Here is a 16386-nt window from a genome sequence, read left to right on the forward strand (position 1 = left end):
ACTGTTAATCGTGGAGGACACAGTAATCCCTTGTGAATTCACGCTTCAAGGCTCCTGCCTTCACCTCATCGCGGATTTTAAATACATAGTAAAGAAACACTTAAAAGTGCTGTAAATAATGTATAAGAGTGTGGGAAAAGGTACGAAAGATAGAAGGTGGTTTAATATCAGTATGGGAGGGTTCATAAACATTTAAATTTCCGTAATCAAATAAAAAAATTTTCGCAATATCGCTGAATTTTGTTGTTTGTGGTTTGTCCTGGAACGCATTAAACGCGAGTAACGAGGGATCGCTGCAAAGTGAAGATAATGGGCGGTGGTGACCAACGTATAATCGAGAACAACTTAACTCAAAACAACCTGTACCTGTATATTATTTTATAATGTGTTGTCTTTATGTTGTCAGGTTGTCCCTCTGGAGGAGCTAAATGATGTGGAACCAATGTTTTCGGGTTAGGTTTCCACCCAGAAGCATTAACTGACGCTAACGCGGAACTCTGAATTTTTTGCCATTTGATGTTAACTACTGGGCAAGTTAACTGGGAAACTTCATGAAATAAAACAGAGTCATCAAACAGTGTTATGCCACATTTTTGATGACCAGGAAGTGCATCAGCGCATCATTCACATCTGCATGATGGAATACCTCATGGGATAAAAGCTTGGCTTAGCCTCTACACCCCCTGGGAGAAAATTCATTCAGCAGAGATAGAGATGTTAATGTTACATTGTGGTACTACAGGAGTTCATTTCATTTATGTGTTGTTTTTATGTTCTGTAATACCTTCTGGTAAGTCTTAGGTAATAGTACTTTAGTATTTAGAGTAGTAACGACATTTTAATGACCCTAAATGGTGATTATAGATTGAAATTTAATAAATAATGACTTATGAGCCATTCAACTTACAAACAACCTCTTAGAACCAATTACGTTCCTATGTTGAGGACTACCTGTTTTATATTCAGAAAGCATCTCGGTTTGGTTCCAGAATTTGATCAACCATAACAACTGTAATGGAATCGAATAGAAATGAAACACACTTCATGAGCAGTTATCTTTATCATAATCATAACCAGGAAGCTAACACTAACACCAAGATGCAGGAGAGCCGCTACAGCATGACGCACCTTTTCAGTGTCTATACCACGTGACATAGACCAGGTGGAGGCGATGTAGTCCATAACCCGTTCGCTCAAACCTTTGGGCACCTGGTAGAGCTTCAGGAAGTCCCGGACGCTGTTCAGCATCTCATGGTACCGGTTTGTGTTGGCGTACATCTGCTGGAAGATGGTCGTCACGTTACCGAAGATGGTGGCGTAAAGGAGGGCTGGAAAATGATATGGAGAAAATGAAAAAGAAAAAAATCTAAGAAGACGATTTCAAAAGAATCTGTATTTCAGAGAAGAGAGCTTTGATGCATCAGTTTAGATTTTGTTTGCATCTTGAATTGAGAGGGAAATGGAGATCTTCTTAAAGTGCTAAAGGGTGTATGGTTGTATTTCTCATCTGTGTCCTTTACTCCTTTATTTCCCTCCTTCCCCTTATAGATGCTTCAAGGATTCAGTTGCTGGGGGGTGCAGTGAAAGCTGGGGTAGTAGGGACATAAGCAATGAGGTGTTTGTATTATTATTCTTAAAGACCCAATAAACTCATTTTAAAGTGATATATATTTTGTTTATCATTATGAAAAAAATGAGAATTTTTTTTTCCTAATGTCTTGCATCATCCCTGTGGTCAGAAAACCCTAAAATCTGTGCTGCAGCAGCTTCGGTATCCAATGGTCACGTGGGGGTCATATGTCAACGGCGAATTATAAAAACGGGATATTATAACTCGATATTTCTGTCAGAATCTGATTCAGATGGAGCCACCTGGGATGAGTTGCGAGATGTCCAAACTCACATCCTCCACATACATCGGGTTATAATTATACGAGATAATTACACCCCTGGTTACGTTGTCGCTTGCTATGTATTTATATAATGGCGCTGACAGGGATTCACAGTGATGTCTACACTCCCGCTGTCATGGCGCGCTCCATAACTTATGATAAATTTTGTTTTTCTAAAGCTCCATTGATCATAAAAAAAATAAAAATAACACCAATCCTTTTGTTTAATTATGTACTTCAAATTCCTGGTCCTTTTTGACTTTTCTGTCCCTTTAAGGATTTTTAATTTGGTTTAAGTGTTTGCCAACTGAGCAGATCCTCAGCTTTTCAGAATTAACATCAAGTAACTGGGAACACCTGGTCAGTGTTCTTAGGCTACTTAACCCCGCCTGCCAATTCACCATGGGTGTCACTTCTTGCAGCAGACGCTGGGGGTGCAAAGGTGGTCGCTCTAACTAATGCCATGCTACTAGTTATGTTGAACATTAGCTGTACAAAAAATTTGTGTTAACTTTGGGAGCCACCCGCTGTACATCTCCTGTATTTTTTTGCGGTCAACAAGCTGGCTGTAACAACCAGAATGTCATTAGTTTGGTTGGTGTTGCTTAGCCATAATGTGGCAGGAGGCGGGGCCAAGTCTGTGGGCGGAGCCTCGTCTCCACACCTGTGCGTCATGTCTACACATGTGCGTCATCGGGCTGCTTAGCCTGAGGCTTTTTAAGCCTGCTTCACCTTTGGTTTCAGGCCAGATTGTTTCTTCCCTCCCCACCCCATGAATGAAAACTCCAAACTGTTCACGTATGACAGTTAATAGATATCTTTAAAAAAAAACAACACCCAATACATTTGTTTCCACATTGTGTTGATGTTAACTTTTTTTTTTAGTGTTTTAAACCAAAATTCTGGCCAAATCAAACATTTTTTCAATCAGTTTTTGTTTAAATAGATATGAAGATACACAGTTAATTTCCCACACTGATCACAGTGAGATCCCTGAGAGCCTTAATCATCGTGAAAATTAACTACAAGTCATTATTTCTAAAAGTAATCAACAAACCTCCCATGAAAGGGGAAGGAGCAACAATTGCAGCTTTGCCTGTGGTGAGAATGTGTCCCATTAAATTAGGATACTTTCCTAAACTCGTCCTGTGATAGACAAATTAAGGAAAAGGCATAGCGGTATAGCCGTGTGTCTCTGAGGTGGCTGAACCGGTGCAACAGCTGGTGTGTGCGTGGATCAAAGCCATCAGATGTCTGCTCAGTGTGTAGCGTTCTCTTGGCAATGGAGTCCTAATTAGGCCCGCTAGAAGGGATGGAGAGGAAACACGCCAGCCGTACATTTCAATTATCCTCAGATGATGACAGTAACCTGTGCATGTGTTGGTGTGTGTTTGTTTATTCTGCAGTGCACAAACAAAGTGTTGAAAAATTGCACAGGGAATGATACTAATTAAAAAGTGCTAAAAAAAAAAAACCCGCATGAGGATAACCGCAGCTCTCCTCTTTTCATCGCCATCGCTCCTTCGTGCAGCCTCGCCAACAAACGCCATACGATATTTAGCGCCTAAAAACAAAGGTAATCCTCTTGTTTTTCTCGGTGTTACATATTTAAATATCAGCAGGTCAACCGATCAAGAAGAGTTTAACAAGGTCTATTGAATCACACAGTTTGACAGCTGTCCCTTAATTGATGTTGGTGAAGTTCCGGAATCGCTGCTGCTTTGAGTTTTAGCGCAGATGGCAACGCTCGTTTGTCTGGAAAGCAGAAAGATGCCGTAACAAAGGAAACTCAATGGGTCCCGGTGGAAAGATGCTTCATCCCAACGTCGCTCTTTACTTGCTGATGTACACAACTTTGTTGCAACGTTGCTCAGCATCTAACAGCTGGCTCTTTTGAAGCCAGCTAAAAGACAGTAGTCAGAAACTCGAGCCCCAGGCCAACAGTTGCTATAGAAACAGGACATATGTATAGTGCATCCCTTCCCCATCATCCCCCAAATACCTCGTCACACTGTGATATTCTACTGCCAGCACTGATCTAGTGCTGGTGGTAAAAATAGAACAGTATCAGGGCATCTATATTTCATGGAGAACAGCCATGGACTGCAGTCGATTGCATCTACAACAATCCTCCTGAGGCTGTCTGGTTTTTAGTTATTTTACACTTTAAGATGATTTCTATCTCACAATCAAAATTTTGAAAAGTCTGCAGTTGAGCTTTGTGAGTCCCCCAGAGAGTGTTTTCATTAAGTCCAAAAGCCCCACAAGAAAAAAAGGTGCAGTGACGTGCAACAATCAACCTCGTGCCTCTGGGAAGAAATTGTTGCTGGAACTAAAAAAAGAAAAAAAAAAGAAAAAAGAAAGTACCACTGTGGAGCGGAGTGATTGCAGAGGGATCGGAGGGAGCAATGTGCTAAATTGATCCGATGATGTCAGTTATTGCTTTGTGGAGTTGCACTTCGTGTGCAGTCACAAATAACGATGCCGTGCTGCACGCCGTATTACCAGCCACAAATCAGGTGATGCCTAATGATGAATGTGTGGGACTGAGAGTTGAAAAGAATGGCAGGCTATGAAAATCTGCTTGCTTTGTTCTTTTTTTAACCATTTAATTCATATATCAGTGAATCTGCTGTGTCTTCCAGTTTCATTTATGACTCAACTGTTTAAATGAAAAGTGTCCAAAAAATTGTTCTGTTAGAATCCAGTCTTTGAGGAATGGGCCTGCTATCTTCTACTGCAGCTATGTGTATTATTTTTCCCAAGCATTTCACCGTATCGGATAAACTCTAAGTGATGCATTACGTTCCAGAAAATCTCAATAATTCAACACAATATCACACAGCAGGCTGAGGTAATGAGTCTAACGTAGGGATGAGGAACAGAGCTCACACTGAAACTGGCGAAACAATTAAATTCATATTAAAGCTTTCTTTTGTTGTGTGAATGTCACACAAGGATCATCAATATTAAATCAAAGCATTTAGTTCCACTCCACCTCAGGCTACAATATAGCATACGTATAGTACACCAATACACTGGTGATGCAGTGGCTTAAAACTCTGCAAAGAGCTGTGATTCAAAGAGCTTCTCTAACATCTGAGCCAACCCGACCAGACCCACAAACATAACGTGAAAAACTGCAAAAAGAAAATTGCCTCAAAAGCCTGAGATGAGATCAGCACAACAGTACGACTGGAAGTCTATTTGTGCATTTTTGAGAAGCATCTTGTCCTCCAAGCTTGCTGATGAACAGGACTCATGCAGGGCCAGTTGATAATCTCCAGCAGCTGCTGGGCTAACCCATATCATGCTTGCTAGCCTGGAACATGAGTCACATTCTGTTCTGTACTAAAATCCTCGGGATCACTGAATTCATGAAGAGACACCATATGGCCGATTAAAGCTCCCAAAACAATACAACCACGTGTATGTTAGCAAGAGAGTTAGCTAGTATGGGAACTAGAATGTCTACAACATTTCAGATCAACACGAGAAATCAAATCAGCATGAGAAATAGTTTTTTATTGACTTATCAATCAAATCGAAACAATTTTTGTTTGATTAGCATTAGCTTTTTTTTAGTCATCAGTCACTTCCGATTGTTTATAGCAAAGTAACAACCCCTTTTTTATGTTTTGAACACACATCGTTTTAAGTATTTATTTATTCAATCTTTAAATTGAATTTTAAGTATTTATTTATTCAATCTGACGTTGATTTTATATAAAGCGGGAAATCCATGTGTTCACATGACCCTGTCAGGAGGCGTGGCCAAGCAGGGGGGCGTGAACTGACATCATCGAGGTAGAGAGGAGGAGCCAACACTCTAATGTGCTTACAACTTACATGTGTCAAATCCCACTCAATCAGCCTTCCTAAATTTCCCAGTTTGGGATAAATAAAGTATATATATCTATCTATCTTTACGTTTTTCCTGCAACTGTGGTGGAGATAACAAAAATAGAAATAGGCAAAGAAAAGCTGTGTCTAAAAATAATTTGTGTTTCTGGACTAAATCGGAATTCCGTGTGTGACTGAGTCACCGAGCAGCAAAAACATGCCAGAGAACAAGCCATGGAAAGTGTTGATTAAATAAAAACTGCAGTTCAGCAGTTCTGGCACAAACTATATTCAACCTGACCTGCATATTCTCAGTTACAGTAGAGCTGGAAATATTGCTCAGCTAATCATCTGTAAAGTACTTTGATGGCTCTATTCATAATTCATTTACACACCCACCTCAGTGGATTGTGGCTCAAAGGAGCACAGTGGAGCTGCTCATGCGTTAGCGACATTAGACCAGAGATAAAATGCCTTCACTCACATCCGATCATCATCATGGCTACGGCGAATATTTTCTCTCCGTCCGTGGTGGGGGCGATGTTACCAAAGCCGATGCTGGTCAGGCTGGTCATGGTGAAGTACAAGGAAGTGATGTAGACGGACTGTTTGTTGGGCCCGCCCTCCCACTTCCCCGAGCCGCTGGCGTTGAAGCGGTACGGCATGCCCACGGTTTCTGCCAGCATGAAGAGCCAGCTGTCCTTGTGCAAAAGGTTGGTTTCTTCATCGATGACCTCGTAATCGCCAATGCTGTACCTGCGGCGCAGACAGGAAGTTGTGTTTTCCCAACAGTCATAGCGACAAACGGAACACGAATCACTCTTTGAACTTAAATCACATCTGCTGTGAGGCTGCAGGTTAGCACAGCAACACCTCAGGCATGCTAACCACATAACAGTGCTGTAGCAATGACGTTTAGAAGGCACACCTCCTTTACGAGCTAAATTAAGCATGTTAGCATGCTAGTATTTGCTAATTAAGGCTGACTACAAGATGTAAATTTGTGTTAAAAAGATTGAAAACTGCTTCCTGTTTTGAGGCGTATGATGACGATGTGTTTTACATCTATCGCGGTGTAAAACTTTGACCAATTGAAGGGTGCAAGTCTCATAACTGTGAATAATTACACCAGAATTGTCACTCAGTGTGTAACCATGGTAACCACTTAGCGAAATGATGCAGGACGTATTTCATTGGACAGCGTCTGGCCCAATAAACACCATTCATCACGCCAATTGGAGCCGCTCGTGGGTTTGCAAATGGCGTGAGTTACGTGTTTGAGTCTTGCGTGTTGGTACAGCTCGAAAAACATTAAGAGGAAACATAAAGTAACATCCAATTGGAAGCATGCACGAAAGTGTGTGACTGTGTTTACTTTATATAGCTAGAAATACATTATAATAAAATCAATACAATCAAGCATATTTCCTGCTTGTGTACAAATGCAAGACATAAAGTTGTCAGGCTGGCATCTGCATGCATCAGTCTCTCAGGCTGCGTGTGTGTGTGTGTGCGTGTGTGTGTGTGTGTGTGTGTGTGTGTGTGTATGTGTTTAGTCCTTCTCATAAACATAATAAATCAAACACAACACATGGCGGAAACTTAATGCTTCCACCACACTTGCCCCCCGTAGAGGAGATGATCTGATTATGCTTCAGAGCCCCGCGCTCCATAAATTAACATATTAATGAGGAAAAACTCTCTGGGAAGTGTAATAACTCTCTTTCTTGCTTTAAGGTATGAGAAGCATACCGTTTTAATGTTTAAAAAAGAGCATGTTGTGTAAAAATAACTGTTAATTAAAGCGTTCATTAGCCTAATCACTGCTCTCATTATGCTAATTGGCCCTAACATTAATGCATCACAGCGATAGAAGATGGCAGCCAATCAGAAACTGCGACGTCATTTCTATCTCATTACATGCAAGGGTATTATATAAAGCTACACTTACTGCTACTACTTGGCAGTAATGAATCCTGATAGGATGATATAATCAATGAAATGAACGAATGAATGATCAACATACCAAATGCAGGCCAGCCAATGAGCGGCCAGTCCAAACACACACACCAGCAGGACCAGTACGGCCGCCCCGTACTCGATGTAATGATCCAGTTTACGTGCGACCCGACCCAGACGGAGGAGCCGGACCACCTTCAGGGAGCTGAACAGACTGCTGATCCCCTGGAACAGGAGCAGACAGAGAAGCAAACGTCAGCAGCCACAAACAGAATCCTCAATGTTAACCAACACCTGAAACACGACGCACGCTAAAGTCATAAGGAAACACATTTCAGTTGAACTGTTGGATGTTCTGGACAGACAGACCGTTAAAAACCCCGTGAAAGACGTGAAGGAAGGCCTCCATCCCACAGGATGACATCACAGACTGCCCCGCTTCATTAGGAGGATTACTGCTGTGATCAATATGATGGTGGGAACACACTAATTATTGATTGTATAGAAAGAAGGTGGTACGGTCCTCTCTGCCCACAGGAAGACGGTTAGGGTGTGTGTGTGTGAGAGAGAGAGAGAGAGAGAGAGAAAGAGAGAAAGAGACACGCATTGGGATAGTGGGATTTCCCACTATGAAAAATGATCAGATTGATGACTTCAACGTGTTAGCATATGTTGGTGAAACTTCGAGGGTAAATTACATAAAGGAAAATGTCGACTCAGCAGCTGCATACTGAAACGCCGAGGGATTCAAACAGACAACCCCATCAGTTTGCTGGTGGTATTGTGCTCGTGTGGTGGCAGCCGTATCGATCCTGCTAATGTGCTGTGGTCTGCAATCCGAGTCCGACTGCAGCGCTCGCTGTCACTTGATCTGATCGAGCTGCCTGCCAGACACCTCAGCTCCTCTAAAATCACTTTACAGACCTCAGCAACGCAATTCAATTATTAGTGCAATCAGGCTTTAGAGTTCTGCCGCACGTGCCGCAAACATAACTTGGGAGAAAACTTTAAAAATAGGAAAGATACTGAGGAAACGGTCAAACATTTTGGGGATGTGAATTAATCCATCGTAAAATTCTCTAAAACTGATCATTCAAGGGAATCCTCCTCAGTTGAAGCTCTTTCTGAGAGCAGGCCCATGGCATAAGAGAATTAAGCGCCCGCTTTGAGTGCTGACCACCAAAAGGAGGCCTCTAAGAGCAGCTAATTTTGAAAAAATATATTTGCATTTTATTATTAAAACGAGATTACAATTGCTTTGCATATTTGAGTGATTTTCAAGACAACATCAAATTTATTCTATTTAAAAAGAAACAAAACAATCTACAGATGCCAAATGAGGCCTGTTTGCTTGGGGCGGCGCGTTTGATGCACATTTTAGGCACCAATGGAGCATCTTACTTGCGTGAATTGCTTAATTACTTGACTTGCTGACTTTTGCTAAATATTAATAGTCTGTTTTTGTTTTTTTTGCAAGTCTGTAAATTTGTTGTCTGCCTCTACCATCTTTATCATTGTCGATTACAATCTACTAACAAGAAGTTCTCACACTGAGTTTCACAAGTGCTTTTGTAATAACAGATTAAAAACTAAATAAGTTTATAGTAGACCTGCGAATGATCAGTATTATCGACACTGATAGAGGGGTCTCAATACCATGTTTTGCTTAGGGCCCCTTGGAGGCTTGGGCGGGCCCTGCTGTCTCTTCATGCCAACAGCAATAAGCTAAACAGTCCTGAATCAGAGACTGCAATGAGAACACTGCTGCCACTCTCACATGGGACTGAATCCAGGAGGTTACAACTCCCAACGGCAAACGAGAGAAAACACGGCTTTCCACAGCTCCCAAACAAACCCAGCATCTCTAACCCTCATCAATGTGTCTCATTTGTTCGGCTCTGACATAAACAGGAGCGAAGAAAAAAAAAAACTACTGGGTTTTTCTTGGGATTTAGATGGTTTGTGTTTCTCCTACTAGCAGCCTTTATGCGGAACAGACATCATCAAAACCAGAGCCACGCATTAACAAAGGGCCATTCAGACGTAACACAACAACGGCGCCGGTGCATTACCGAGCCCATTATTTCCAGCTATAGCTGTTCCGTGATGACTTTTCGCATAAACCGCAGGTCAAATCACTTCGGGGTCTGAAAGGCCCTTCAACAGACAAACAGCTCCGTCCAAATTACAAAAAATAAGCATTTGTGAAGCCGGCGATCCAGAAATGAACAAAAATATATGCAGTAATGTGCGGAATGTGCATCCTAACCACGGATCAGGCGACCCCTCATAATTGCTTTTCTTCCACCAGAACTTAACGTTGCATTTTTAAATTCTACAGTCCGACACAGGGCCATTACGTTAAAGGAATGATGCCGTATTTTCATTTTTAGCATCGCTTTTCTGCTATAATTGATGCACTTTACACCATTTTTCTTGTATCCCCTTTGCCGTGAAGCGTGCCAAGGCCGTGCAGTTGCGATTATCAGGTTAGCTATGACTGCTGATGCTGCTATTCATAATCTAAGGCACATGTGTCAAGCTCAAGGCCCGGGGGCCAAAAGTGGCCCGCCACATCATTTCATGTAATTGTAATGTTTGAAAATTAAAAAAAGGAATAAATTCAGAGTACTTACATTTATTTTACATTACATTTACGTTACATTTTACGTTTACGTTACATCTGGCGCTTTGATTACAGCCATTATGCTGATGTGGCCCTAGGTGAAAATGGGTTTGACACACCTGATCTAAGGTTAGGATTGACCTAAGCAATCCTGCCTGGTACATATACACCACCTCCATACATAGAGAAACACATTTGGAAGCATTTGAACTCGGGGGTTAATTCTTGCAGGCACGTGATCTTTTCCGTCACATGCACGGAATCATTTGATCAAAAAATTCATGCGACTCTTTCAGCAGCGTCTGAAAGTCCTTCAACTTCTTCAACTGTAATTGGTATTATTAGCTTGTCGCTACTGAACAGCAGCTACGCCATCGCAGTCGTCATTTAATATTCTGGCAACAAATCATACCAAAAAAAAAAAAGATTTAACACAATATCTGTAATCCTCCAGAGCCTCGCTACAGGCTATAAATAGAATAATTACAGCAAAACAAAAGAAAAAAAGAAAAGCAATTCAAGAACCAATTTGTTCACCTTTTTTTTTTTTTTTTTACAAATTATACCTTATTTTCTTTTCAATTGTTCCGTTAATTTTCTTTTCATGTTCCTTCTGTGATATATCTGCATTTCAATAATACTTTGCATTTATTCTATGAAATAATAATACTAATCATAATAATAATTTAAATAATAATAGACACTTTTACCTTGAAAGTTCAACTGCAGCGACACGCTGCAGTCACTTTGTCACAAATGGCATGTTATTACAGAAGTGGGGACTGGATGAGGTCTCCTGCAGCTTTAATGATGCCATCGTTCATTTTCAAAATGTACACAACAGTCTGATTGTTGCTATCGCCACGTCATGAAAAGCAGGAAAAAAAAACAAGTAGCACAGATCTTCAGGTGCTCTCTGTGGCATTTATTTCACGCACCAGCGCTTCTGATGTCGTGTCTTTGAAACGCTGGATGAATTGATGGCACGGGGAAAGCGGTGCTTCATGATAACACACGCACATGTATGTTCTGTCAGGTGTGAAAGTAAATGAAAAGACAAAACTGTTCATTATCACATTCTAATCAAACTGAAGCCTACTTGAGTGACAGCTCGGTGATTCCAATTCTTCCCATCGTGTCCCATGCATGAATATAGGCAGAAGACGGAGCGTGGCCATGCAAACACAACGGAGGGATGGAAAAGAAGGAAAACAAAAACAAAACACAAATACGGGAAAAGAGAGAAGAAGAGAGAGAGAAAAGAAAGAGAGAGGGAGAGAAGAAATAGAAAATCAATATCCAATAAAGGTTCCAAATAAATAGAAACATAAAAATAACCTTTTGTGTAAACCATGCACTGAAAGCTCCGTCAGTCTGTTAAACAAGAGGTTCATTTACTGATTATTGATCGATTATTGCGCTTCAGTCGCTCTCAAAGTGACGGAGGATGGATTCAGATTGTGGAGACAAACTTTGACAGCTGCTTCTTGCTAACTTGGAGACCTTCTGGGGAAAACAGCCATCACAGTTATTCATGTTAGTCATTAAGGTCTGCAGCAGCAGCAGCAGCAGCAGCGAGATATTTTGGGGCCGGTTTAATAACACGGGCAATTGTTCACTCGCTCTCATTTACCCCTGCCTTGGATTGCCTCAAAGCAATTGGGAGCAAATTGGAGTTGCTGGAATGGTTGCAGAGACACGGGCGGATTAACCTGATGCAGACGGTCGTAGCGTTGACGATTTACAAAGATTATACCCTAACAGTAAAGAAATACACAACAAGATTGTGTAAGGCTGCAGAGAAATATTATTTTCACTATTGTTTAATTGATCACTGTTGGAACACAGCTACAGGATCCCTGAATTTTTAACAGCGAAAATATAAATTCTCACATTTAACCATGTAACTGATCAGATGTTTCTGTAGTTAGTAAATCATCATAGCTCATTTAGCTGAATTTTTAAAGGCTAGATGGCCAAAGTGAGGTGTAGCTGAATTTTTACATTATCCTGAGCTATTAATAACACATTTAAAAGTCACACAGTGGGACAGAGTGATGCTTTATGTCACTTAAATTGACAGTGGTTGATATACGTGGCATTGCTTCTGACTTCTGAGCATGCTCAGAGGGTTTCTGTTCTCACCACTGCAGGGAGTAAGGTAAACTCTGCCTGACATTCGGTTTCCATTCATGCATAACAAGTCCAGACAGTCAAAATTTGAAAATCAAAATTGACAATAGATATATTTTGAAAACTTGTTCTGCATCTTTACTTTTTTTCATGACTATTTAATGTAGAATTACATGAAAGCACGTCCAGGTTTGCTGCAAAGCATCAGAGAGAGAATTCTAAAAGCAAACATTACAGGAAACACTGCAGGTTTCAAACTGTAAACATCAACTTGGCAATTATTTTCCAGTACAAAAATGAACATCACAATTTCCCTGAGCTCAAACTGGCATTTCTTTTGGCCAATCCACAGTCCAAAGGGCAAAGATATTCAGTCTCCAGTCAAAAAAGTCTAAGACTTACATTTCATTGAACTGATTATCTAAATTATTGGCAGCAGCCGCAATTAAATCTAAGCCATTTTACATTTTCTTGTCTTTTGTGATGATGCTGAAAAGCTCAAATGACGTCGATGTCGACTCGGAATCACAATAAATGTTGTTTTTCTGCTGTTTCTGCTCCGGCCACTTCAACTTGTCAGCGTTAAAAATTGCTGAAAGGTTGAAAGACTAGATAGAAATGTCCAAAATGCTGCAACTGCAAAAGCGACTGGCTGCCCACCAACACTCCTGCTTTTTTTTTTTTTTGTTCTTTATTTTAAATGACAGAATTTCATATTATCCCCTGATCCGGTTGCTACCTGACAGCCCCCGAGAGCCGACGTGTGCACCGTTCTGCTTTCACTGCATTTTATGCTGCCAAGATGTCGCAATAACACTCGCACGTCATGAGAGGTGACATGTTTAAGCACACGCAAGCACACACAATGATGCATTATCATAATGAAAACCGGGAAGTGCAGGGCCCTGGGGCTCCACTTAATCAGTGTGTTTGTGTGCTGGAGGAATAAACTGTGATCTTGAGGGCTCAATATTTCAAGCTTTCAATCTAGATCAAGGCCGTCAAATCATTTTTTTTTTGCCTTCACATATAAAATTGATTTTGCAGGTTTTATGTCAGTCAAGGAATTTTCCACAAGGTCAAGATTGCAAAAAATATAGGTTTGCAGTCTTTGGAGTCGTGGAAAACAAAATGAAAATGCAGAAGATGTGATAGCAAAGGCTCAAGAAGGGCAAACTGAAGTCCACGATTTCTTAGAATTGTTTTTCCAACTTTTGAAATAAGTAATTTTGACATTTAATCCAGTGCAGATAATTGAGATGATGTTTCAGATATTTTCATGATGCTGCATGTGAAACAGTTTCAATCAGAAATCCATTCATTCCTCCTGCTAGCCTGGTAGCGTAGCATGTAGTCCCATCACTCAGTGCTTTCAGCAGCTGTTTAGCCACTAATGCTGTTCAGCATCAGTGAGGACTAAAGGGAGCCTACGTCTCAATGATGCACTCTCAAATTAAAACGCGTCAATTATCTCAGGATCCTGTAATAATGGCTCTCCACAAAAACCTTCCTCATTACAGTCCAACATTTACGAATTCACAAACAAGCGTGTTATTGTGCTGCTTACTTTTCCCTGTCAGTGTTTGAAACAACAACCGGTGAAAGGGAGCTGATGTACGGCGGTTCCGAGATGCAGCAAAGTACTTGTGTGGAAACTTAATAGCCTGTCAATCACCTTAGAAATTACAACCGCTACCATTTTAGCTCCCAGCTCAGAGCAAAAGGCTGTGCAGACTGAGTAGCGTCCAATTTGTTAGCGTTAAGTTTAAACTATATTTGTTACCGTCTACGAACGCATGTATAAAACTTTCTCCTCGTTCATGATCAAAACTTTTTTCATAGCCTTTTTGAAGCATGAAACAAAGCATAAATTATGCACTTGAATATAACTACAAAAGGAAGTTCAATATGTTAGCACCCCAAAAGTAAATCTTTATTGAACAATCCTTAGTTAACTAATGCTCTCAGACCCCCTGCTGTGCAACGCTCTGTTAGTTTTTCAAAGTAGCTCGCCTGACATTTGCTGAGGGTGCTGAAGGTGCTATCTTGTAAAACTTGTGCTAAGAAAAAGAAATCCTCACATTTAAGAAGCTGGAAAATACTGTCGTGGTAGGTGCCAAAAATCCTGACGAAAACATTAATAGATTAGAAATAGATGCTGAGTAATATCTCCCCACAGTAATCATTCAGACCAGTCGGTGTCGTAGTAACTTAGACCTAACAGTCCCTTTTACACAAGTGAAACATTAATCCACCCAGCCCGTAGGGCTTGGATCCATTTCTCAAGGGAGCTAGCCCAAATTTCAACGGTTCATTCACCAAGATTTGAGAAAACTTGTCGAGCAGTTGGTGACAAAAACAGCCCCAATCTTTATTCCCTTTATTCTGATTCACTCAAATCTTTAAAAAAAACAAAACAAAACTCAACACTCCCATCAGATCTCATGAGAATCCATCGAGTAGATGTTGGCAGTCCAAAAAAAACAACAACAACACACAAATAATAAGTAACAAGCGGTTTCTTACACTTCAGCGCAGAACCTGCTCACCTCGTCTACGTTCTCGAAGGCGTTGATGACGTCGTACGGCAGGCAGGACAGCAGGTCGATTACAAACCACGTCTTCAGGTAGTTCATTCGAATCAGCTTGGGATCTGAGATGACCTCGCCGGCGGGTCCCACGAACGTGGTGTGGAAGTTCAAAACGATGTCCACCAGGAAGATGACGTCCACGATGCTGTCCACCACCAGCCAGGTCACGTTGTTCTGCTTAGTCTTGAACGAGACGTTGTAGGGCACCATGATGGCCGTGTAGAAGGTGAGGATGAGGATGACCCAGTCCCACGTGGTCTTGAAGAGGCAGTAGTGGAGGATGATGTGAGGAGGGGTTTTGGGGGTCTCCTGTTTGTACTGGGGTAGGATGTCTGAGCCTAGCTGCAGCACCTGCCGAACAACAGTGAGTCAGACAGATAATAAACGCACACAACAGGAGGCCGGCACGACTGCAGCTCGACGCCGGCAGCGCCGATAGCTCATCAGCTCCTAAGAAAAGATGTGTTGAGTCTTAGAAGTCGACAAGATCAGAAGGACTCGTCCTTGTTTTCTCCGCGCCTGCCTTGTTTTCTCCCGTAATGCGCATCCTCCATACCTCAGCCAAGCGGGAGTGCTTGTGGACGTTCTCCCCTTTGTGGACCGTGGGCTGCAGCTGCTGTAGGACTCCTCGACTGCTCGTTAGAGCTCGAGTCAGCCGGGCAAACTTCCCCCAGCCTGAGGATCACAAACATGCAAAAGATGCATTATTCACATGAGGATTTTCAATATTTCACGGCTGGAGGAAAAAAACTGTTTCCTTCAAAGTTCTGTAACCTGGAAAATCGAGGCCTGAAAGTGCTTTTTCGGCAATAAAATTGTGATTAACCTTGAGATCAGTGAGCAGCTGAACCTTCTTTGTCACGCGGCCACGCGGCGCATCCAGGCTTTATAATAGACTGACGTTAACTGCCATCGTTTACTTTTTGTCAGGGCTTCACAATCCTACACAAAACGCTATAGTTATTATAATCTGCATAATGGTATCGGTGCGTTTGGGCAATTTAAAGCGATTCTTCAGCTCAATGGAGCTTCACATCGTCTCTCTCTTGCTGTTTCTGATCTAATCTTTCACTGCTCTCTCTAGCATCCACATCCAGACGGTTAGTGAAACTTAGCGACTAGCTAGTGAACATGGTGGAGAATCTATGAGCATTTTCCTCGGGAGAGGGTGGAGAGAGAGCTGGAGGGAGTGTGACTATTAAAACGACTGTGTGTCAGGCGGGTTGAACACGCTGCTCACTACCTCATGTTGTATTTATAGCTACTTTCTGCTGTCAGTGGGGTGGAAAAAACAGCTATTCTTGATTTGGGAAACCCCATTCTGGTATGTTTAGTGATGCAA

General features: G+C 41.6%; 1 protein-coding gene across 1 annotated transcript in view; it reads right to left on the reverse strand.

Moving 5' to 3' along the window:
• The window catches only part of kcnh1a (potassium voltage-gated channel, subfamily H (eag-related), member 1a), a 32307-nt gene that overhangs the window by 6472 nt on the left and 9449 nt on the right, over positions 1-16386 (reverse strand). Inside the window, exons 5-9 of the mRNA XM_068327193.1 lie at positions 15601-15719; positions 15003-15395; positions 7762-7919; positions 6220-6491; positions 1129-1328 (exon numbers count right to left, since the gene is read on the reverse strand). Of these exons, the coding sequence (XP_068183294.1) occupies positions 1129-1328; positions 6220-6491; positions 7762-7919; positions 15003-15395; positions 15601-15719 (1142 nt within the window). The remainder of the gene's footprint in view (positions 1-1128; positions 1329-6219; positions 6492-7761; positions 7920-15002; positions 15396-15600; positions 15720-16386) is intronic.

This window comes from Antennarius striatus, chromosome 11 (assembly GCF_040054535.1).
Source record: "Antennarius striatus isolate MH-2024 chromosome 11, ASM4005453v1, whole genome shotgun sequence".
Lineage (NCBI taxonomy): Eukaryota > Metazoa > Chordata > Actinopteri > Lophiiformes > Antennariidae > Antennarius > Antennarius striatus.